This window comes from Entelurus aequoreus, linkage group LG21, assembly GCF_033978785.1.
Source record: "Entelurus aequoreus isolate RoL-2023_Sb linkage group LG21, RoL_Eaeq_v1.1, whole genome shotgun sequence".
Classification (NCBI taxonomy): Eukaryota; Metazoa; Chordata; class Actinopteri; order Syngnathiformes; family Syngnathidae; genus Entelurus; species Entelurus aequoreus.
The window spans coordinates 13,032,050-13,058,306 of record NC_084751.1 but is presented as its reverse complement, the minus strand read 5'-3'; the positions used below and the strand labels follow the sequence as shown (position 1 = coordinate 13,058,306).

General features: G+C 38.2%; 1 protein-coding gene across 1 annotated transcript in view; it reads right to left on the bottom strand.

Annotated features, from left to right (window-relative positions):
- The window catches only part of pappaa (pregnancy-associated plasma protein A, pappalysin 1a), a 273,947-nt gene that overhangs the window by 159,411 nt on the left and 88,279 nt on the right, over positions 1 to 26,257 (bottom strand). Inside the window, exon 7 of the mRNA XM_062031011.1 lies at positions 24,090 to 24,591. Coding sequence (XP_061886995.1) covers positions 24,090 to 24,591 — 502 coding nt within the window. The remainder of the gene's footprint in view (positions 1 to 24,089; positions 24,592 to 26,257) is intronic.

Sequence of the window (26,257 nt, the reverse complement as noted above, 5' to 3'; positions counted from 1 at the left end):
GCCTTTAAAGTACCAATGATTGTCACACACACACACGCACACACACACACACAAACACACACACACACACTAGGTGTGGTGAAATGTGTCCTCTGCATTTGACCCATCCCCTTGATCACCCCCTGGGAGGTGAGGGGAGCAGTGGGCAGCAGCGGTGCCGCGCCCGGGAATCATTTTTGGTGATTTAACCCCCAATTCCAACCCTTGATGCTGAGTGCCAAGCAGGGAGGTAATAGGTCCCATTTTTATAGTCTTTGGTATGACTCGGCCGGGGTTCGAACTCACAACCTACCGATCTCAGGGCAGACACTCTAACCACTAGGCCACTGAGTATAGCACTGTATTGAAGATGATCCTGCCTCCGGCTGTCTATTCGTAAACAATTTATGGGATAAATTACTAACATTTCCATGGTTACGCGTTTCTAGAGCTGTCTTTAGCGCCGCCCTAGTGGCTACCTAGAGCTTTTTTAAAAATCTATGAAAATGGAAAAATATATATATATTTTTTAATATGGTTTCTGTAGGAGGACAAACATGACACAAACCTTCCTAATTGTTAGAAAGCCCACTGTTTAATATGTTTGTGTTTATGCATCACTGATGAGTATTTGGCGAGCGCTGTTTTGTCCTACTAATTTCGCCAGCCCTTGTTGTGTGGACTTTGACCCAACGGTTTGTTTCCATGTTTGACTTTCTCCGACGCTTCCACGGAAAGATGTCTTTTTTGCCACACCTTCTTTGTCTCATTTTGTCCACCAAATGTTTTATGCTGTGCTTGAATGCAGAAAGGTGAGCTTTGTTGATGTTATTGACTTGTGTGGAGTGCAAATCGGGCATATTTGGTTACTGCATGCCTGCAAGCTATTTGATGCTAACATGCTATTTAGGCTAGCTGTATGTACATATTACATCATTATGTCTAGTTTGTAGGTATATTTGAGCCTATTTAAATTCATTTACTTATGTCTTCTGTGTATTTAATTTATATGTTCATGTCTCAAGGCACATTATCTGTATATTGGCTGCATTTCTGATTGTTGTTTGTGTGCCATGTTGTTCCAGACCACAGCAAACGTTACCTAGCTTGCAAAGATTGTAATAAATCAATTAGAAGAAGACAGCCTGCTGTTTCCTTTAACTTGGACACGCACATCTATACTTTTGGCCATTCTAAGCCAGTCATTTCCAAGAGTTCTTTCACCCTATGAGAAGCCTCTGTTTTACTAATGTTTTCCAATGTTGTAAAAATGTGTAGAATAAATATTAAATTTCAACATTTCTGTCAACAAAGATGTGCGTCAGCCTGCGACACATAGTCTATTTGATAGTAGGCTAATAACAGGTAATAGAGACACTTACATCATGTGTTGCCTTCAGTATGACACTTATATAAGGCTTTGATATTTTTGCGGCTCCACACAGATTTGTTTTTTGTTTTTGAACATTTTGTGTTGCCGACCCCTGGTCTTAACAAATGCTGGAACATTTTTAATAATTGGAACATTTTTAATAATCAGGTTACTTGTGCTGCAACGATAAATTGATTGATTCGATTACAAAAACACTTACATTTTTATGCTGTATATACAGTGCCAAATTATTTTTTAATTAACTAATAGAAAAATAATGTGAACATAGTTTCCGCACGGCCACTGCATTAAAGCGCATATGAGCGCTGGTTGTAATCTGTGTGGCGGCAAACAGTTTTGTTTTGTTTTTTAATTGTAATTTTTGTTAATGCACATATGTTAAAAGTGCAATTTCAACGTTGATGATGTGCATTTATTCGGAAAATAAAATAATTAAGGATATGGCAAGCAAAACATGTGTGTTACTATTTTCCCTAAAATACGCACTGCAGCTATAAAACATGTTTTATCCGATTGCTTGATAAATCAAACAAACTAATTATTAAATTACTCGATTTTGAAAATGAGTGATAGCTGCAGCCTTACAGATTTGCTTTCTAAAAATGGTTTCGAACACAGTTTTTTTGTTTTTTTAATGGGAACCTCTCTCCTGATTTCTATTTGCCAACTATTTCTATTAATTACATATATTTCTATGGGTGTGACAAATGCACAAAAGAGTCTTGTGTGTAAAAAAACTGCTTTGACTTGGTAGAAGTGTTTCAGACGAGTTCTATAGCACATGTATAGCTATATTTTTTCAAGAGAATCCTTTCTGCTGCAATCTATTCTGTTTTGGGGAATTACTAATATGTGTTGTGTATGAGAAAGAATCAGTCCATAGTGTAGAAAAAAAGTTTAGTTCTGGTAAAAGTATTTGTATGCATCACTAGGTTTTTAACTGTAGCCAGCGTTGTATTTCCCCAAATATTCTGATGAATTTGCAAAAATGTTTATGCTGGAAAATACTGTAAAGAGAAAAGCAGTCTGGTGTGTAAATAAAAAAAAAAAAAACTGCCTAAACTTAGTCAAAGTGTTTCAGCCATCTGTCAAGATGTTTTTTCAAAGAGATTTCTGTCTCCAGAGTTATATTTGCCAACTATTTTGATGCATTGCTAATCTTTCGATCGGTGTGACAAATACATATGATAGAAAATGTTGCCAAAGAACAAGTCTACTGTCTAACTACTCACAATTTCCTACTCGGTAAGTCTATGTTATTGAATGCATACCGGGAGATGGATGTACTCTGTATAGGTTTTGTTTAATCATCGTGAGAGTATACATGGTTGGGTGAGCAGCATTGGTAAATTAGGCCAAATAGATGCATTAGAGTGTTTCATGTGGACCATCAAGTTTTTTTTTTTCTAGAAATGGAATATCCTACGGTATACAAAGCCGAGCAATTACAAAGAGATGAAGTTAGTGTGTAAATGTGTAACAGACTTATCATTCCATAAGCCAGGGGTGTCCAAACTTTTTGACTCGGGGGCCGCATTGGGCTAAAATATTTTGGTCGAGGGCTGAAAAACCGACTGCATTTATAGTACACACATATATATATATATATATATATATATATATACATATATATATATATATATATATATATATATATATATATATATATATATGTATATATATATATATATATATATATATATATATATATATATATATATATATATATATATATATATATATATATATATATATATATATATATATATATATAAATATATATAAATATATATATATATATATATATATATATATATATATATATATATATATATATATATATATATATATATATATTTATGTACTGTATGTATATATATATATATATATACATATATATATATATATATATATATATATATATATATATATATATATATATATATATATATATATATATATATATATATATATATATATATATATATATATATATATATATATATATATATATATATTTATGTACTGTATATATATATAGCCTATATATATACATATATGTGTACATATTATATTAATATAGTGTGTGAAAATCATTGGTACTTTTTAACTTAATATTAACAATATGTAAAAGTTTGACTCCTGCCTTGTTTATTTCTGTGGCTAACTCCATAACCAATCAGAGATATCAAGCAGCTAAAATGCACCAAACATGGATGAGTATGAAGATGTTTTGTGGTTTTCCCATCATGCTTAGCAATGGATGGGAAAATTTTTTATAATATCCACAAAGTTCACAGTGTATGTTGACATTTTGCGTTTGTTGGATTTTTTTTTTCTACAATGACTAGGGAAGGTTGTTTACACTATGTTGTATAAGTAAATGATGGTTCTACAAGGAGCATAATTAAAAGTAATTGACCTGTCTCACAGGCCAATTTATAGACACCTGCGGAGCCTCATTTAGCCCGTTGCCCGCAGATTTTTCGAACACCCCTGCATTAAAATGTTGGGAACATTAGAACATCTCTATTGACCCTGGCCCATAGTTTCCATTTCTTGTGTCTTTGTTTGACACATTCCAGTGAATTCAAGAAGAACGCAATGCATACTATGACAATGTTAGGTTGCACAATAAAAATTGGACTATGTTGTTTTATTAAAACAATATGTTTCACCCTAAAGACCCTTTTTAATGCATCATCATGTCCTGTTCTGCAGTATTGGCGCGTGGCAGCGACATTGAAACAAGTCGAAATTAGTTCAGCATCTGGAAAAGTCAAGATGAGGCTGACTTTGAGGCAAGCAAAAAAAAAAAAAGAAAAAGAAAAGAAAGTAAGTAAGAGAATAAGTGCCAAAACCCAAGTAACTAGCATAACCCCAACACAGTGACACATGTTCAAAAGGAACCGTGGTCCCTAAAACCGCAGGTTTCCGGCTGGTATTGGAGTTGCATGTCCACACTGATCGGCTTCTGGGATACCCAGAAGCTATTCCAACAATACGACACAAGTCAGATGCCCACTGGGTCATGACTCACATCCTGGCTTGAAACCACAGGCGGCTAGCGCCACCTCCATCATGACCTACGATAGCCACTGTGGCTAACAAGGCTTCACACGCACACTCAACTATAATAGCTCGGATGATTCAATAAGTCCCACAGAAAATGACCACAAAACCTCCTGTCCTGGCAACGTGGGAACAACAGAGGAGTTGATGGAAGACAAACACGAAAAACAAAAGGCTGCAGTCCATGCGGTTATGTCAAGTTGAAGTCTTTATTTCACGGCCTTTGACTGGAATTACTGCGAATACAGATTGACTGTGGGATTGTGATTGTGACTGGGAAATCTGGCCTGACAGTATCTCCCAGAAGTGACTACACCCTTCATATTTCAGCAAGAATGTTGTTATACAGTGTCTTCTCAAGGGATTATTATGTACTTAGTATTGGATATATTTTAAAGGCCTACTGAAACCCACTACTACCGACCACGCAGTTTGATAGTTTATATATCAATGATGAAATCTTAACATTGCAACACATGCCAATACGGCCGGGTTAACTTATAAAGTGCAATTTTAAATTTCCCGCTAAACTTCCGGTTGAAAACGTCTACGTATGATGACGTATGCGCGTGACGTCAATCGTTGAAACGGAAGTATTCGGACACATTGGATCCAATACAAAAAGCTCGGTTTTCATCGCAAAATTCCACAGTATTCTGGACATCTGTGTTGGTGAATCTTTTGCAATTTGTTTAATGAACAATGAAGACCGCAAAGAAGAAAGTTGTAGGTGGGATCGGTGTATTAGCGGCTGGCTGCAGCAACACAACCAGGAGGACTTTGACTTGGATAGCAGACGCGCTATCCGACGCTAGCCGCCGACCGCACGGATGATCGGGTGAAGTCCTTCGTCGCTCCGTCGATCGCTGGAACGCAGGTGAGCACGGGTGTTGATGAGCAGATGAGGGCTGGCTGGCGTAGGTGGATAGCTAATGTTTTTAGCATAGCTCTGTGAGGTCCGTTGATAAGTTAGATTCAATGGTGTCGTTAGCAACAGCATTGTTAAGCTTCGCCAGGCTGGAAAGCATTAACCGCGTATTTACAGGTCCATGGTTTAATAGTATTGTTGATTTTCTGTCTATCCTTCCAGTCAGGGGTTTATTTCTTTTGTTTCTATCTGCAGTTAAGCCCGATGCTATCACGTTAGCTCCGTAGCTAAAGTGCTTCGCCGATGTATTGTCGTGGAGATAAAAGTCACTGTGAATGTCCATTTCGCGTTCTCGACTCTCATTTTCAAGAGGATATAGTATCCGAGGTGGTTTAAAATACAAATCCGTGATCCACAATAGAAAAAGGAGAGAGTGTGGAATCCAATGAGCCCTTTTACCTAAGTTGCGGTCAGAGCGAAAAAAGATGCGTCCTGCACTGCACTCTAGTCCTTCACTCTTACGTTCCTCATCCACAAATCTTTCATCCTCGCTCAAATTAATGGGGTAATTGTCGCTTTCTCGGTCCGAATCGCTCTCGCTGCTGGTGTAAACAATGGAAAAATGTGAGGAGCCCTTCAACCGGTGACGTCACGCTACTTCCGGTACAGGCAATGCTTTTTTTTATCAGCGACCAAAAGTTGCAAACTTTATCGTCGATGTTCTCTACTAATCCTTTCAGCAAAAATATGGCAATATCGCGAAATGATCAAGTATGACACATAGAATGGATCTGCTATACCCGTTTAAATTTAAAAAAATAATTTCAGTAGGCCTTTAAGAATAGTCAGTGCACAGTATAGAAAATAGTAAACCGTAATTTTCGGACTATCAGGCGCTACTTTTATCCCACACTTTAAATATTGCTCTTTATACAACGCTGCGGCTAGTTTAAGGATTTTTACGTATTTACCAACTTCACATGCCGCCAATAGGTTTAGTCTTGTCACATCAGACCAATGAAATTGCCGAACGGGTCACTGTGAACCAATTAAATTGTTCACATTAAGTCAAACGCACTCAAACAACCATTCAGTCAGCCATTTAGCACGTTACAGACTCACCCTCGTCATGGAGAAAACACGTCAAAATGCACAAGATGCGGCCCCAAACCTTAAGGCGATCGACGCGACCATCAAAACAGCATTCATGCAGCCCCAGACCATGCAAAACATAATTGTATTAATTTAATTATGTACATGTGTGGCCAGCTTGAATTATTTTCAGTGGATAATGAATGTACAAGGTTTACACTGACTACCCTAACGTTTATACATGTTTTATCTATATTATATCGTCCCTCAAGGAGCATTTTTAAAAAATGACTTACTTTTGTAAGATAAAATAGCACTAAAAATACAAATCTGATTCAAGATCTCATATGAAAAGCACACTTTTAGTGATCAGAGGCTCTGATACGGTACATGCGGCTCGCACTACAAAAAGCCCGGTTGAAGTTGTTATGAAGCAAGCATGGCAGGTTTATTTATATACTGCATTGTCGATGTCGGCTGTTCAAAGGTAAATACATTGCATGGAAAATGTAGATATTACGATAAGGCTTTCCGTCCGTGTCCATGTACATTTTTGGTTCCTAACCATTTGATGGAAGTATGCGTGTGTGGCCGCCCATCATGCCTTGTGTCAGTCGGGTCACCACGCCATGTCATTGCAGTTAATCACACCTAAAGATCTGGTGTGTATTATTTTGTGTTTTTTAAACAGACATTAGCAACCAAAGAGAGCCCCTTCCTTATACAAACTAAAGTTCCCAGAGCACAATCCAAATTAATAATAGGTATCGACAATCATTGTCACTGTCTGTAACTGTACCCAGTTAAAGCTAGGAAAAGTCAAACCAGAGGCACTCAAATGGGCAAATGCCAAAAACAAACCAGCATATACCATTAATAAATCCACAAATTTGGCCTGGTTTGAAGATAATGTTAACCACTCCTAATGGTGCAATTATTAATCCTTTAAAGGCCTACTGAAACCCACTACTACCGACCATGCAGTCTGATAGTTTATATATCAATGATGAAATCTTAACATTGCAACACATGCCAATACGGCCGGGTTAGATTAGTAAAGTGCAATTTAAAATTTCCCGCAAAATATTCTGCTGAAAACGTCTCGGTATGATGACGTTTGCGCGTGACGTCACGGATTGTGCGGACGTATTGGGACACCATTGTGGCCAGTTATTAAGTCGTCTGTTTTCATCGCAAAATTCCACAGTATTCTGGACATCTGTGTTGGTGAATCGTTTGCAATTTGTTTAATGAACAATGAAGACAGCAAAGAAGAAAGCTGTAGGTGGGAAGCGGTGTATTAGCGGCTGGCTGCAGCAACACAACCAGGAGGACTTTGAGTTGGATAGCAGACGCGCTACCGTGAGTACAGCTTTGGCTTCCAAACATTTGATTGCTTGCCCGTACATGCGTGCCGCTATGTGCATGTCATGTACGTAACTTTGGGGAAATATATGTGCTGTATGAACTTTACGGAGGTGAACGGTACTTTTGGGCTGTGGGATTGAGTGTGTTGTGCGGGTGTTTGAGTTGTATTGGTGGGTTATATGGACGGGAGGGGGGCGGTGTTTGTTATGCGGATTAATTTGTGGCATATTAAATATAAGCCTGGTTGTGTTGTGGCTAATAGAGTATATATATGTCTTGTGTTTATTTACTGTTTTAGTCATTCCCAGCTTAATATCAGGTCCCACCCGCCTTTCACAGCATCTTCCCTATCTGAATCACTTCCACTGCCCTCTAATCCTTCACTCTCACTTTCCTCATCCACAAATCTTTCATCCTCGCTCAAATTAATGGGGTAATCGTCGCTTTCTCGGTCCGAATCGCTGTCACTGCTGGTGGCCATGATTGTAAACAATGTGCAGATGTGAGACGCTCCAAAACCCGTGACGTCACGCTACTTCCAGTACAGGCAAAGCTTTTTTATCAGCGACCAAAAGTTGCGAACTTTATCGTCAATGTTCTCTACTAAATCCTTTCAGCAAAAATATGGCAATATCGCGAAATGATCAAGTATGACACAGAGAATGGACCTGCTATCCCCGTTTAAATAAGAAAATCTCATTTCAGTAGGCTTTTGATGCTAAAAAATATATACATATACTGCAAAAATAACTGTTTAAGTGTTTATTTTTATTAATCACATCTTACCTTTGATGTTTTTGTTTCCTATTTGTTTCAAATAAATGAAACACCATTTTTTTATGTTAGTCCATTGTTTGGGATTACACTGAAACAATTTCAACCAGACAAAATGATACTGACCCTACGATAGACCCATACAGTGGATATGTACTAAACTCAATCAATCAATCAATCAATGTACTGCCGTCCCACGTTTATCGTGGTTAATTGGTGAACAAATATCAGTAACATATGATTATATTTAATCAATCAAATACTTATTTAAAAAAAACGGTTTATGACCTTCTAAATATTTTTTTTTACATAGTTAGAAATTATTGGAAACTCAATACAGTCATGACATTATGTTAATTACAAGTGTATGTAAATTTTAGACCACGACTGTATGTAGCATCATCAACAAAGATACAAAGAATTGCTATTGCGACATCCAGTGGACACATTTAGAACAGCTGTTTCTTTCATTCGAAATTTCAGGTTAATTTTTATACTTAGCAAACTCATCCCGCGGGCCGGATGAAAACCTGTTCACGGGCCTGATCCGGCCCTCGGGCCGTACGTTTGACACCCCTGGGATAGACTTTATTCATCCCACAATGTGGAAAATGATGTGGTTGTAGTGCAGATACACAAAGTCCACAAAAAAGGGTAACAAAAAAACACATGAAATATGACCATATCACACCAATTCTCCAATGCCTTCACTGGCTTCCCGTTCCATTCAGGATTGAATACAAAGTCTCCCTACTAACCCACCAGTGCCTCCATGGAAATGCCCCCCTCTACCTCAAAGAACTACTCACCCCCAAATCCTCCACTCGACACCTCCGCTCCGGACAGGCTAACCTCCTCCAACCTCTGAGGACAAAGCTACGAACAATGGGAGACCGGGCTTTCTGCTCCGCCGCTCCCAGTCTGTGGAACGCTCTCCCTGACCACCTGAGGGCACCACAGACTGTGGATGCTTTTAAATAAAGGCTTAAAAACCCTTTTTTTAAAAAAAAAACCTTTTAATTTTTAGATATATGCATACTAGTTTAGCTATTTGGCTGTTTTATTTTTATTTTTTAATACACTGTAGCACTTTGAGGTTTACTCAATGTAAAGTGCTTTTTACAAATAAAATCTATTATTATTATTATTATTATTATTATGAAAGCTGCGATGTAGCAAGGGACGACTGTACCTTCATGTGACAACGTGCACCTTTCCATTTTTTGCCAGGTGAATTTCTGATAAACCGATCGGCCAAGTTGAAATGTGGACCCGTTTATGTTGGCTATCAGGTTTTTTAATTTATATCTCACTGATTCAGAGCAGAGGTTGCATTCAAAGACTTGTTTTTCCCCAAGAAATATGGTGTAGGGCTCAAGCATTGGTGGTAAAAAAACAAAAACAAATAGTAGGATGTCCCTGCGATTTGACAATACCCAGATTGTTTGTTGATCTCAAGTGAGTACGGGTCGATCCAGTGAATCAGTCGATACATCAAAAACATCGAAAAAGGTTCTCTGATGTGCATGATCACTATTCAGTTCCCGAAGATCAGGCTTTTTTCTAAGTGAGATTGGCACACAGCTGGTGTATTTAGAAGAGGGAGGCATCTTTCACACAGTAATGTTTAGTGGGGGTTGAGATGAAAGGTAAAACAAGACACTTGTGATGTGTTTACAACCCAGTGAAGACTTTATCATTGATGTCATTTAATCCTTGCTCCTTGTGGATCGAGACAGTCGTCTCAAAAAGGAAAGATCCAGCAGTTTTATCTTGCCCCAACCTCGCAATGTTTTATATATGGTTTTAATGTCTGTGTCCAGCAACTATATACTAATATTTCCAAGAAACAACTGTAAATATGTGATGAATTACATTGCAATTGTATGTGTCTTTGAAATAAACTGACACCCACCCCACCCACTCAGAGTGTTGTTTGTCTTTGCCGTTGTTGATCTTGGCTGAAGGATCTCAAATGACAGAAGCAGATGAGAAACACTTTTTAGTGACTGAAAGAACAACAAACAAGGTTGCAATCCTTTTTTTTGGTCGATGCCCAGAGAGGTTTCATTGTTTTTTTTAGCGTTAAATGGCCTCTATTTACCTTATATAGCACTGTCACATCATCCAAACTAATTTCTGTTTTAGCAATGCCTTACACCAGTGGTACCCAACCAGCGGTTCGGGGACCGGTGCCGCTCCGTGAAGCATTTGTTACAGGGCCGGAGAGAAAAATGTAATAATTTATAAAGGACTGCATTTTTTCCAATTTAACTTTGGCTTGTCCCACTAGACCAGGGGTGTCAAACTTGTTTTCATTGAGGGCTACACCGCAGTCATGGCTGCCATTAGAGGGCCGCTTGTAACTACAGATGTCCGATAATGGCTTTTTTGCCGATATCCGATAATCCGATATTGTCCAACTCTTAATTACCGATTCCGATATCAACCGATACCGATATGTACAGTTGTTGAATCAACACATTATTATGCCTAATTTTGTTGTGATGCTCCGCTGGATGCATTAAACAATGTAACAAGGTTTTCCAAAATAAATCAACTCAAGTTATGTAAAAAAATGCCAACATGGCACTGCCATATTTATTATTGAAGTCACAAATTTTAGAATAATACATAATGTTGGATATAGAGAACATACAAATCCTTTATTTATTGAATCAAAGATACTGAAATTCCACGACATAGTGAATTTGCAAACAGCTAAAATTATGCACAAAGCAAACTATAACCTGCTACCCAAGAATATACAACAATTCTTCTCAACAAAAGAGGAGAAATGTAATCTTAGAGAAAAATGTAATTTAAAACATTTGTATGCACGTACAACACTTAAGACCTTCAGTATATCAGTATGTGGAATTAAATTATGGAATGGATTAGGCAAAGCAATCAAACAATGTACTAATATGATCCACTTCAAGAAACTCTTCAAACTTAAAGTGTTTACAAAGTACAAAGAAGAAGAACCATGACAAACATTTTCAATTTATTTCATCCATTCATTCATTCATTCTTAAAGTAATCTTACTTATCTCATCATATGAAATATGACTTTCTTCACCAATTATTATTATTAAATTCTTACTATTATTTATTTATTTATTTTTATTGTGATTACATATGGAGTTTATTGTGAATAAATTGAGAACAGGAAGTGAATAAAAAAAGTTTCAGCAACTGTTATGTAAAGAAAAGGGGTAGGATTATATAAGCTCTGCTTCTTCCTACTCCTTTTCGAACATGTTGAAAAGAGAAACTGGAAATTGTGATGTATCATGTTGTATGCTTGCATGTTCGAAATAAACTCAAACTCAACTCAACAAAGTGCTTTTTTTTTCAACATGCCTCAAAACAGCAGCTTGGAATTTGGGACATGCTCTCCTTGAGAGAGCATGAGGAGGTTGAGGTGGGGGGGGATATGTCTGGGTATTTGTTCTGTTGTGTTTATGTTGTGTTACAGTGCGGATGTTCTCCCGAAATGTGTTTGTCATTCTTGTTTGGTGTGGGTTCACAGTGTGGCGTATATTTGTAACAGTGTTAAAGTTGTTTATACGGCCACCCTCAGTGTGACCTGTATGGCTGTTGACCAAGTAAGCCTTGCATTCACTTGTGTGAAAAGCCGTAGATATTATGTGATTGGGCCGGCACACAAAGGCAGTGCCTTTAAGGCACGCCCCCAATATTGTTGTCTGGGTGGAAATCGGGAGAAATTCGGGAGAATGGTTGCCCCGGGAGATTTTCGGGAGGGGCACTGAAATTCGGGAGTCTCCCGGAAAAATCGGGAGGGTTGGCAAGTATGACTGGGAGACGCAACTGCTCTGTACTTCTCCCTACGTCCGTACAGCTGCGTTTTAAAAAGTCATAAATTTTACTTTTTGAAACCGATACCGATAATTTCCGATATTACATTTTAAAGCATTTATCGGCCGATAATATCGGCAGTCCGATATTATCGGACATCTCTACTTGTAACAGTAAATAATTAATGCTCCGGCCGGGCTGCACCAAATAATAATATAAATCCTTTTAATAAAGTCAAATACAAATAAGGCGACAAGAGAAGTATCCTACACTTCTCTTTTGTAAAGTAAATCTGTACAGCCGATATGGGCATCTACATCAACTATATGATTTGCCTGAGAAGATGGACAGGACAAAAAAATAAAAAAAATAAAAAAATAAAAGTAAATAATTAATGAATTTGCCTATGAATTGAAATATTTTTTTTTTAAAATACGTAAAGAGTAAAAAAATCTGTGGATTTGACCACTGTTTTTTACAGAAAAAAACTGGCAGCTTAGTTGCCAGACTTTTACTGTAAAATATATGGTGTTATTGTATTATTATTATTATTTTTACAACATATTACTGTGTATTTCTTGAATCCCCGGCACTTTGTATGGACTCATTGATTTCTTGCAAACTGAGTTCGGAGAGGAAGTGACGACAGAAAGACCACGCCCCACACAGGAAGTGACGTCAGAAAGATAAGCCACAGCCAGCTTCATAATAAAGCGGTTTTGTAACTCGGAGCTAACCACTGGAAATATGGAGGCGAGTCATCCAGACATGCCCGTGTTTATCTTTCTTCTACATGTACAGACACTCGTGGAAATCACACATGAATACCTTAAGAGAAAGCGATTGCAGCTATTTGGGATACAACACTTCTCAGACGGCAAGAGAACTTTCCAATGTCCGGGTCAGCTGTGATTGTACTTATCAAAAAACTTTGTCCATTTGTCGAAGGAGAGACAACGAGAATGCGGGCTCCTGTGGATGTGATAAAAAAGGTAGCGTGTGCTTTCTATTACCTGGCCGTCGAGGGAAGACTACGGAAAACGGCGAATGCTTTTGGACTGGCAAAGCAGACTGTATCAGTTATTGTTCGCCATGTATGTCGGGGACTCAACGTCTAGGTCCAGAGTATATAAAGTTACCAAAAATGAATGGACAATGAAGGTGACGGCAAAAGAGTGAGGAGTGTCCTGACCAAATATTTAGATCCCGAGATTGATTGATGTAAAATGTTCTTTATCACATTGTTTACGCGTCTAATAAAGATGTGATTAATTTATGATGTCTCAGGTGTGATTCACTACAATAGGGCCCCACAGCCCACTGGATTCCAGTACATTGAAATACCTCAACACTGGATATTGTTCAGATAAGTTAAATTTAAGAACTTGCACATAGAGCAACTATGACGTGCGCATTTTGTGTGTGGACACGGATAAGGTTATCTGGGATTTACCCTGGATAACCTTATCCCTAGGCCCGTTTAAGTAAACGGGGCCTAAGGCTATAACTATTCATCGATTAAATCAAATGTTTTGATTAGATTAATAAGATAAAAGCCTACTTTTGATTTTTGTTGCTTTCATGATTAATTCAATGAGTTTCATTAATAAAAAAGTATTAATTATTTTTTTTAATTAATAAAAATGATAAAATCCACCCGCAAGATAGCTCCAATAGAGTGCACATGAGATAGGTGCCGTGGATGACGCGGCCTCTGTGTGTGTGGAGGAAACAGGGGAGCACCGAGAGAGGTTACCCTCAAAGAAGAGGGATAAAGAGCACAAAGGGCCCAAAGAAGACGAGAAAAGCAAAGGTTTTGCACGGTGAAAGACATTGTGGTGAAACGTTTACATTGTTAAATGGAGCTGGCATTTCACAATAGCACTACATCAATGATGCATCACGTTATGAAAAAGCACTCTTCATATTTAAGACTGGCAAACAACCAGAAACAAGGTAAAGGTCTATTGTCGCAGCTAACGCCATCCTATATTTTTATAATACATGTTTTATTCAAATACATGGGGGCATGTAATGATAATAAGTTAGTGTCTATAGTTAGTATGTTAATGCTAAAGAATTATTTCTCCAAAAATCAAACACCACTTCTCCAATCAATACCTTTTCGAATGTGTATCTGACAGTTGTTAAATACTAAATGTATTAGACTTGATCAGAGAGTCGTTTCTTTAGTTAAGTTTTTAATGTATCTGTTATCTGGAGTGCAATTTCATTGTTATGTGCATGTATAAGAAGAAAAAATGAGGTTAATCAGAAAAATCCTTGTTTATTTCAAGATTTTTTTCCTGAAAGACTCGTTGGGGCTTTAAAGAGTTGTATTCGATTTTTCAATTAATCGAAGAAATTAATCGAAACATTACTCGATTACTTAAAATAATCGATAGCTTCAGCCGTACCGACAACAACATATCATTAAGGCAGGGGTGTCCAAACTTTTTCCACTGAGGGCCGCACACGGAAAAATGTAAGCATGCGGGGGCCATTTTGATATTTTTCATTTTCAAACCTTAACAAAATATATGGATTTTTATTTTTTTTTACTTTTAGGGGTACCGGGGACCATAAAGGGTTTCAGTCATTAAAATGTTAAAAATAAGTCAAATTATTCTTTTTTATTTAACTCTTACAGTAAATCTCTATATCAACTTCAGGTTGATATAAAGTAAAAACAATTTAAAAAAAGGTTTTATGCCTTTTCTGTCAAAGAAAACTTTGTTTTTTATAGTAAAACTGAAATATGCAGTATTTAGTATTAGAGCCTTAAAAGATCAATAATGCAGGACACCATTGATTTTAATTCTTTAATATGTTTGAGTAATCACAGTGAAAAGTTAAATAAAATCCTAATAAATATATTTGGGATCCAAAAGGTCCCCCACTCATAAAGTGATACATTTTTATTTTAATTTTTTTACTTTTAACACTTAAATTACGAGATCACCTTCAGCGAAGTTGGTAGAGTGGCCGTGCCAGCAATCGGAGTGTTGCTGGTTACTGGGGTTCAATCCCCACCTTCTACCATCCTAGTCACGTCCGTTGTGTCCTTGGGCAAGACACTTCACCCTTGCTCCTGATGGCTGCTGGTTAGCGCCTTGCATGGCAGCTCCCGCCCTGAGTGTGTGAATGTGTGTGTGAATGGGTGAATGTGGAAATACTGTCAAAGCGCTTTGTGTACCTTGAAGGTAGAAAAGCGCTATACAAGTATAACCCATTTATCATTTATTATTTATTTTGTCAAATAAAACGTTGATGTTTTTTATATGGCAACCACACAATATATGCAATATTTTTTCCACATAAAACATTTTAAAGTGATATTTTTTAAGTAATAATTCATTATAACATAGATTTTTAGTCTTCTTTTTTTTTTAGCAATGGCAAAAAAAAGAAAAATAAACAAAGACAAAAGAAAAAAAAACAGCCTGCATGGCAGCTTTGTGTCAACATTGCAACTTTTTCTTGTTAGATTTCACCTCATTCCACTTTTTTTAAATGTTTTTTTAAATTTTTGCAATATTTTCAATTTTGCAATTTTTGCAGAATGTGTGGCGGGCCGGTAAATAATTAGCTGCGGGCCGCAAATGGCCCCCGGGCCGCACTTTGGACACCCCTGCATTAAGGAGTAGAACAGCAGGACCCTAACATTAGCAACACTATGTGTGTTGCAGTGCTAATGTTATACTTACATTTAACAGCAACATTATGCTAGTAGGTTAGCTTTGGCTTAAAGGGGAACTGCACTTTTTTTAAATGTTGCCTATTGTTCACAATCATAATGAAAGACATGACGACAAATGTATTTTTTTTAATGCATTCTAACTCGTAAATAAATGTAAATAAAAGTCAGCTTAGAGCGGAGCCAATGGAAGGTTCTCTATTACGCCCATAAAACTCAATAAAATATTGTAGACCATAAATCATGCCTCTCACCTGGATAGTAACAGGACAGAGACGTACTCCGGCAAGTTAGTACACTTTGACAGCCAAATTAGACCCAGAAATGGCAAGAACGACAAGAAAAGACGCTTGGTTCATTCTTCATCTAAATGGGAATATATGAACATCCTAGCAGTCGGCATCCTAATGACAACAGACCTTGTACAGTAAGTGATGTTTTATTATGTTTGTTGGCTCTCATAAAGTCTGCAGTGAGAAGTAATCAGTGATGTTTTTTTTGTTGTTTTTTTTTAAAGCCAATGTCGCAATGCGTTTTTTAAATGAGCAAAATATTCAATGTTATTATAAATGTGCCTGTTTGTTGTGGCCTGAATTTGTTTAAGGGCTTTATAGAAAGAATAGAGCGGCACCCTTTGTAAGTGGACTTTCGATCAATTTTGTTTTACTATTTAGAAAGCATTAATTAATTAATAAATGGTAACACTTTAGTATGGAGAACATATTCTAAGTAACAAAGACTTAATTTAGAGTTATTTGGACACTAGGGGAACATATTAGGGTTAGGGTTAGGGTTAGGGTTAGGGTTACTAATAAGCAATAATTCTGAGGTTATTGAGAGAAGACTCTTAGTTAATGGCTTACTGGTTGTATAATAAGGCCATACAGAATAAGGCATTAATAAGTACTTAATAATGACTAATTAAGAGCCAATATGTTCCTAATTCGCATGTTAATAAGCAATTCATTAATGGTGAATATGTTCCCATATTAAAGTGTTACCAAAAAAATATATCCGTTGTCAAAGTGCAGTTCCCCTTTCAGAAAATCTAAATGTATCAAAATTACAGCTACCATGTCTATAGCTGACTGACTGACACTTAGCAGAGCTCTAAGCTTTATTTTAGAATGTGTAGCAAAGCCTTTTCCCGTCGTAGCATCAAGAAAACCCGGAACTTGACAAAAAACAACTGTTTTCCTCTTCTGTCAAAGGTGGAGCGAAAAAGTGAGGGAGATGATGAATTTTCTTCATGTTTGGTGCGCTAGGACACATCTAACATAGGTCAACAACTAGTTTTACATACAGGGGGGACCTAGAATGACACAGTTCAGCAGACTTCTGGGGATTGATTTGTGTTGCCATGGGAAAAGAGGGTCTATCCCAATTACAGAGGGGGTGGTCGTGTCGATTGGAAAGTTCCTCCCTTCTCTGGGAGGTCTCCACACATCAGCTCTGAGATAGCCTTTGACCCAATGACAGCTCTGAAACCCACATCACTGAGAGGATTAGTCCACTGGCAGGGGTGCCTGGGGAGGTCACAGCAACCCTATCCCCCCACTCTCTCTTCATGCTTTCTCAACCCCCTAATGTTCTTCCCCATCACCTATTGGACATCTGCAGAGCCTTGCGATTGATTTAACCCCAAACAGTCCAACCTTCAACCTTGCGCGTCGCCTCTTCATTTCGCCCGTCTTGGTTTTGCGCCATAATTCATCCTCTGGCTTTGACCTCCCCGCGTTAGGGCCATTCTAAACAAACCGCCACCCATGAACGGAGACGAAGAAATCCAATTGCTCCTTCAGCCCGGTTTGACCCGGCTCAGGTAAAGGCCAGCGGCCTGACAGTGAAGATCAATTACCCAAGCGTAGAGAAGCTTTGGCCTACTTTGTGGTCTTTGCTACTTTGCTTTTGGATTATGTTTCTCAAATTCCTCTACATACGTTCTGTTTTTGTTGTTCCAATCTCGCTACAAATGCTCCGCCTGACCAGCGACAACATTCCATATGTACTCAGGAAGGTAAACAGTCTACCAGTGCCACCGACCTCGACCGCGGGAATGCGACCGCAGCTCGTGAAATCCACCACAGCTTTTAAACGATCTACAGTACGTCAATATTCACTGAGGTGTGCCAAAGCCTGCCCCTTCAAATAAAACGGTAATGGTTTTGTTTGTTTTGGACATGCTTAACAAGTTACAGTGAAGTACAGTACATTGCATGTTTACACTCGCACAGCAGGTCTGAAAAGGGGTAGGAATTCTCAGCAATTACGGATTACTTTGTTTATGTCCTTTGTTTAAATGTCACAATTTTACGATAGGTAGAAAAGAGAATAGAGTCGGACCATTTGTAACAAAAATAAATACAGTATTTTCCCGGCTATAAAGCGCACTGCCGATGAATGGTCTATTTTTTTCAATCTTTTTTCATATATAAGGCGCACCGCATATATAGGGCGCATTAAAGGAGTCATATTATTTAAATTTTTTCTAAATGTAAAACACTTCCTTGTGGTCCACGTAACATTTAATGGTGGTTATTTGGTCAAAATGTTGCATAGATTATGTTTTACAGATCATCTTCAAGCCGCTTTCTGACAGTCGCTTCCGGATGCGCCGTTTTGTGGGCGGTCTTATTTACGTGGCTCACCTTCGGCAGCGTCTTCTCCCCGTCATCTTTGTTGTAGCGGTGTAGCGTGCAAGGACGGGCGTGGAAGAAGCGTCAAAAGATGGAGCTTACTGTTTTAATGACATTCAAACTTTACTTAAATCAATAACGGAGCAGCATCTCCTCATCCGGAAACAACAACACCGGAAATGTGTCCCGTGAAAAACCGTATAACCGGAACTCTCTAATAACTAAAGTTCCTTGGGTGAATAATAAAAAACTCACTACACCGGTATGTTTTGGCGCTTTCATGGCGAGTTTACTGACAGATATAAGTAAGAACTTTACACTACTTTATATTAGAAATGGCAACAGCGAAGGATGAATGTCCCATAACAAGAAGATAGAGAAAAAGAAGAAGCTTATCGGACTACAAAGGCTGATGCGCACAATTTTTCATTATTTATGCAGATCCCAAATACAGATCAGCAGGTACCAGAAGGTAAGAAAAGTTGCTCTTGCATAATATTGCGAAACACAACACCAGATAATATGTCTTACCTTATACACGCACCATAATAATACTCAAATGTTGAAGCATATCCAGCGGTGGGGCTTCATAGCTTACCAAAGTCGTACCAAAACATTCTGATGGATTTTTGAGCGCCGTGTGTAATGTTCTAAATTTTCAATATATATAAAAATGTTGGTGTTGTTTACTTGAGTCATAATGTCATCGTAGGGCAGTCTACACGTATCTCTTGTGTTTGACTGCCATCTACTGGTCACACTTATCATTACACCATGTACCAAAAAAAATTGCTTCGAGGTCGGTAAGCAATTATTCCGTACATTAGGCGCACCGGGTTATAAGGCAAACTGTCGAGTTTTGAGGAAAAATAAGAATTTTAAGTGCGCCTTCTACTCCGGAAAATACGGTAAATGAAAAGGCTCTTTACGTAATTTCTGGACTATACGTCGTGCATTTTTTCCCACGCTTCGAACGCTGCGCTTTACACAATACTACCTGCTAATTTATGGATTTTTCCGGGTTCACATGCTTCACACGTCGCCAATAAATTAGCCTCGTCAAAACCAACCAAAGAAATTGTCAAACGGATCACGGTGGACCGATAAAATTGTTCACATTAAACACACTCACACAATCATTTAGCACAACTCTCGTTGTGTCGTGTCATGTGACCTGTTTGACACAAAGCTTCGGCGGTTCCACAGCCTCCGAAGCAGAACCTCCAGGTTCTGTAACAGCTTCTTCCCTCAGGCCGTAAGACTCTTGAACGCATCATAATTAAATTATCCCCTCAACTCCCCCCAAAATGGATTAACTCGCTGGAATAAAAAAGACAATATAACATACATCCATTAACGTGGACGCATGTGAAAAAGTGCAATATATTTATCTGTACAATAACCTATTTATTTATTTATATATGCACCTTATTGCTTTTTTATCCTGCACTACCATGAGCTTATGTAACAAAATTTCGCTGTAATCTGTACTGTAAAGTTCAAATTTGAATGACAATAAAAATGAAGTCTAAGTCTAAGTCTACATGTCGTGACCTGTTTGACACAAAAGATATAAGTCTACGTGTCATGTGACCTGTTTGACAGAAGACACAACGAAATGCACAAGACGCAGCCCCAAAACCGAAGACAATCGACCTGGCCATCGAAAAAAGGAAACAGCCACCGCACGGTGCGAAAATCCACCACCACTCACGAGCCCTGTGAGATCGGACTGGCATGCACAAAGTCGAAAGACGATGACAGAACACGATGACTTTTCTGATAAACTGTGTTTCAGGCACCGGGCTCTTGTTAAATTTGTGAATGAACACGAGTGACCTGTGTAAATACACTATATTACCAAAAGTATTTGGTCACCTGCCTTGACTCACATATGAACTTGAAGTGCCATCCCATTCCTAACCCATAGGGTTCAATATGATGTCGGTCCACCTTTTGCAGCTATTCTGGGAAGGACGTCCACAAGGTTGCGGCGTGTGTTTATAGTAATTTTCGACAATTTTTCCTAAAGCGCATCGGTGAGGTCACACACTGATGTTGGTGGAGAAGGCCTGGCTCTCAGTCTCCGTTCTAATTCATCCCAAAAGTGTTCTATCGGGTTCAGGTCAAGACTCTGTGCAGGCCAGTCAAGTTCATCTACATCAGACTCTGTCATCCATGTCTTTATGGACCTTCCTTTGTGCATTGGTGCACAGTCATGTTGGAAGAGGAAGGGGCCCGCTTCCAAACTGTTCCCACAAGGTTGGGAGCATGGAATTATCCAAAATGTTTTGGTATCCTGGAGCATTCAGAGTTCCTTTCACTGGAACTAAGGGGCCGAGCCCAACTCCTGAAAAACAACCCCACACCATAATTCCTCCGCTGACCCCCTCTCTGTCAGAGTTCCCAAACTCTTCTAATTTCTTATAATAAAACCCACAGTTGACTTTGGAATATTTAGGAGAGAGGACATTTCACGACTGGATTTGTTGCACAGGTGGCATCCTATGACAGTTCCACGCTGGAAATCAATGAGCTCCTGAGGGCAGCCCATTCTTTCACATGCCTAAGTGCTTGATTTTATACACCTGTGGCCGGGCCCAGGGATTAGGACACCTGATTCTGATCATTTGGATGGGTGGCCAAATACATTTGGCAATATAGTGTATATCACGTTTCAACATGCCTATAGACTTGTGCGGCTAATATATATACAAAATAAAATCTGTCTAAGGATTTGGCGTGCAGGTGTGCTGAATACGGTACTTTACCCTTGGACTACCTCCCGCTATGTCAGACTAGGAAGTGTCATCGCTCCATCTTGCATTGCGTCCACCCTCTTTCAAATCTTATCAGACCCCACATTTTCCCCATCTCGTGTGAACCATGCCGCCACGACATGGCAAAACACGACCAATCGGTGCCACGTACAGCAGAAAAAAATACATATTCGAAGAGTCAGCACATTCCACGGGAGCAGAGCCCTAAATTCTCACCGCGGCGTGCACATAATACTTTCAACAAGCCATCTGTTTGCCCTTGCTTCACGGAACGGGGGGCGGGGGGTGAAAACAAATGTGGGCAACGAATGACCCGCGAGTTTGAAAACACAAGTTGAACCGCAGGGTTTGAAAGCAGATATCTGGTATTGCGAGGATATGTTTGCGAGGGAAATAAACAAACACCCACACAGCTGTCAGCTTGAAAACAGTCCTATTTAGCAAAGCTTTACGAAAATAAAGAGGACCCTTATTTCCTGGGACACCAGGACTTTTTACCTATCTTGCCGATTGTATTGTACCATATGTCCCGGCAAGAAATCTGCGTTCAAAAAAATCGGTGATTCCCAGAGTCCAAAAAAAGTCTGCGGGCTATAGAGCGTTTTCTATTCAGGCTCCAGTACTCTGGAATGCCCTCCTGGTAACAGTTAGAGATGCTACCTCAGTAGAAGCATTTAAGTCCGATCTTAAAACTAATTTGTATACTCTAGCCCAGTGGTTCTTAACCTGGGTTCGATCGAATCCTAGGGGTTCGGTGAGTCCGCTTCAGGGGTTCGGCGGAGCCTCTGCCGCGCAGGTCAAGACACACCCAACTCATCGTGAAAATAAAAACTTCTCCCTATCGGCATATTATGGATACCCCCAAACAGTGTTCCCTCTAATTTCCATCTGATTTGCAGGTGTGTAATTAGTTGTGAGTTCATGCACTGTGTTGGTTTTGTTCTTTGAACAAGGTGATGCTCATGCACGGTTCATTTTGTGCACCAGTAAAAAAACATATACCGTATTTCCTTGAATTGCCGCCGGGAATATAGTATGCGCATGTCTAGAATTACTGCCGGGTCAAACTCGTTTCGCAAAATATTATTTTTATTAGCGCATGTCTAGAATGTACGCCGGGTCAAACTCGTTTCGCAAAATAATTAGCATATGCCTAGAATTTCTGCCGGGTCAAACTCGTCACGTGACACTTCACCTGTCATCATTTTCAAAATGGAGGAGGCTGATTTCAAAAATTTGGAATCGCATAAAGGGAAGAAGGTAAAGAGCTATTCATTAGGATTTAAGGTCCAAGCTATTGAATATGCTAAAAAGAACAGTAAGCAGCTATGTTTTATTAATGTACCGTAGCTGCGTGTGTCAAATATGAGTCATTAAATGACTCCCGCCTCCTGGTGGTAGAGGGCGCTAGTGATCCTTCTTGCGACTACCGGTACTCGGCTGCAGAAGAAGTGACAACAAGCAGCAACAGCTTTGGCAGCGATCGTCTATTTTTTCCTCTCGCTTGCACTTTTAACATGGAGGATTACATATCTAAAATAAAACAGTTTTCTAAACTGGACTTTCAATCGAAGCAGGAGGTAATAATTAAAGGAAGATCTCCATCGAGACAGAGAGACTTTTAAAACTGAAGAAAGATAAGGAAGACTTCTATAAACAAGTTATTGATGCCTTTGTTCAGAAGCAGCTGCGCATGGACTTCATTTATAAGTAAAGGTAAGACCATAATAACGTTTTTTTTATTAAATGTGCTTTTCATGATGGTATAAAATAATTAGCGCATGCTTGCCTATACCGCATGCCTTTGGTAAGCACCGGCGTGAGAAGAGGTTTTAGATTAATTACCGCCTCGGCGCCAATTCAAGGAAATACGGTAACTTTGTCTTGAATTTGAAAAAAAAATGTTTTCTTTTTTTTCACTAAAGAAGGGTTCGGTGAATGCGCATATGAAACTGGTGGGGTTCGGTACCTCCAACAAGGTTAAGAACCACTGCTCTAGCCTTTAAATAGACCCCCTTTATAGACCAGTTGATCTGCCGTTTTTTTTCTTTTCTGCCCCCCTCTCCCTTGTGGAAGGGGGGGGCACAGGTCCGGTGGCCATGGATGAAGCGCTGGCTGTCCAGAGTCGGGACCTGGGGTGTCCCCAACCTGTGCATCGGTTGGGGACATCTCTGTGCTGCTGACCTGTCTCCACTCGGGATGGTCTCCTGCTGGCCCCACTATGGACTGGACTCTCACTATTATGTTAGATCCACTATGGACTGGACTTTCACAATATTATGCTAGACCCACTCGACGTCCATTGCATCCGGTCTCCACTAGAGGGATGGGGTCGCCCACATCTGCGGTCCTCTCCAAGGTTTCTCACAGTCACTCATATTGACATCCCACTGGGTTGTGAGTTGTTCCTTGCCCTTATGTGGGCTCTGAACCGAGGATGTCGTTGTGGCTTGTGCAGCCCTTTGAGACACTTGTGATTTAGGGCTATATAAATAAACATTGATTGATTGATTACCAAATTTGGAGCGGCTGTATACAAACCCCTTGGTGTTGTCCTAATGTTGCGTAAGATTGGGTCAGAATGTCATTTACCTACCAGGTCACTCACCTGTCTGTATAACGGCGACTGGGTTCGTTGAAAAGGAGCCCATGTGGCGCGTGGGTGAAGGGCGGCTGCCTCAGCAGGCGGTAATGCAGAGGTTGGCAGTCGCCGCAAAGAGAGGAGTCCGGTTTGGACGCCAACAGGGTGGCGTCGATCTCCAGGTGTTGCTCCATGGTGAAAAACTGCACCCCGTAAACCTCCTCCTCAATGTCCAGCTTCAGGGTGAGCGCCGTGTCGCAGAAAACGTTGCTGGGCCCCAGGGAGATGTTGTCGCCGCGGACGGTGAGGAGGAGGATGTTGTGGATGGCGGGGAGAGCCGTTTCTTCGGGGCTGAAGAATGTGACCCAGACGGTCAGCGAGTCGGGCACCAGCGGGTAGGGGAACTCCAGCTGCAGCATGCAGCCCTGGAGTGGGCACTCGGACAGGCCCACGTTGCCCTGCTCGTTGCCCGCGTTGGGGCTCCAGGTGCGCACGCTCGGCTCACAGGGCTGCTCTACATCAGGAGGACCTGGGGGGAAAACACAAAACATTAAACAATGACTATTATGTGTGCACATTTGATATATATATATATATATATATATATATATATATATATATATATATATATATATATATATATATATATATATATATATATATATATATATATATATATATATATATATATATATATATATATATATATATATATATATATTTTTTTTTTTTTACGGTACTGAAAAATATATATGTATTTTTTTAAAGTAAATAAAAATACACAAAATATAAACATACATGTTTTCAACAATATGCATATTATGATATATATAAAACAAACATATTAGTAAATATACTAAATAACATGAACAGTGTAATAATGAAACCACGGCCTCTGAAAAAAAAAAGTAATCAATCAATTAAATTATTGTACACTTGATTGAACATTAAAAAAAATGAAAGCACAATATATATATACAGTACAGGCCTTCTCCCCATTCAATGTGTTTTCTTTATTTTCATGACTATTTACATTGTAGATTGTCACTGAAGGCATCAAAACTATGAATGAACACATGTGGAGTTATGTACTTAACAAAAAAAAGGTGCCCGTGAAGCTTGCCAAGAGACATGCAACCAAATATTAACATTGCTGTATGTATACTTTTGACCCAGAAATTTGGTTACATTTTCAGTAGACTCATAATAAATTCGTAAAATAACTAAACTTCATGAATGTTTTTTGTGACCAACAAGTATGTGCTCCAATCACTCTATCACAAAAAAAAAGGGTTGTAGAAATTATTTGAAACTCAAGACAGCCATGACATTATGTTCTTTACAAGTGTATGTAAACTTTTGACCGCGACTGTACATACATATATATATATATATATATATATATATATATATATATATATATATATATATATATATATATATATATATATATATATATATATATATATATATATATATACATATATGTACATATACATATATATACATATATGTACATACATATACATACATATATATATATATATATATATATATATATATATATATATATATATATATATATATATATATATATATATATATATATATATATATATATATATATATATATATATATATTTATATAAAATATGAATAATAATTAAAAAAAAATATATATATATATATATATTTATATAAAATATGAATAATAATAAAATATATATATATATATATATATATATATATATATATATATATATATATATATATATATAAAATATGAATAATAATTTTAAAAAAAAATATATATATATATATATATATATATATATATATAAAATATGAATAATAATAAAAAATGTTTATTTTGAAGTTATTTTGAAAAGTATAACAAATAATACTGTGTGTATATTTTCAATGCATTGTTATGATAGACATGCATTTTTGAAAATGTATTGAAACAATTAATACAAATAAATATATTTAGTTTTAAATATGATATATAATGATAATGGCATATGATATGATGCAATACATAATATATATGATTTAAAAAATGTAATACTCAATGAAAAACAATTGTGTGTGAGGAAGAGGGGTGCTAACCATTGTGTGATGCAGTCTGCTGAAAATGATGGAAAGCACCACTCCACATAGCAACTGAATTGCCACAAACATTAAAAATGTATATT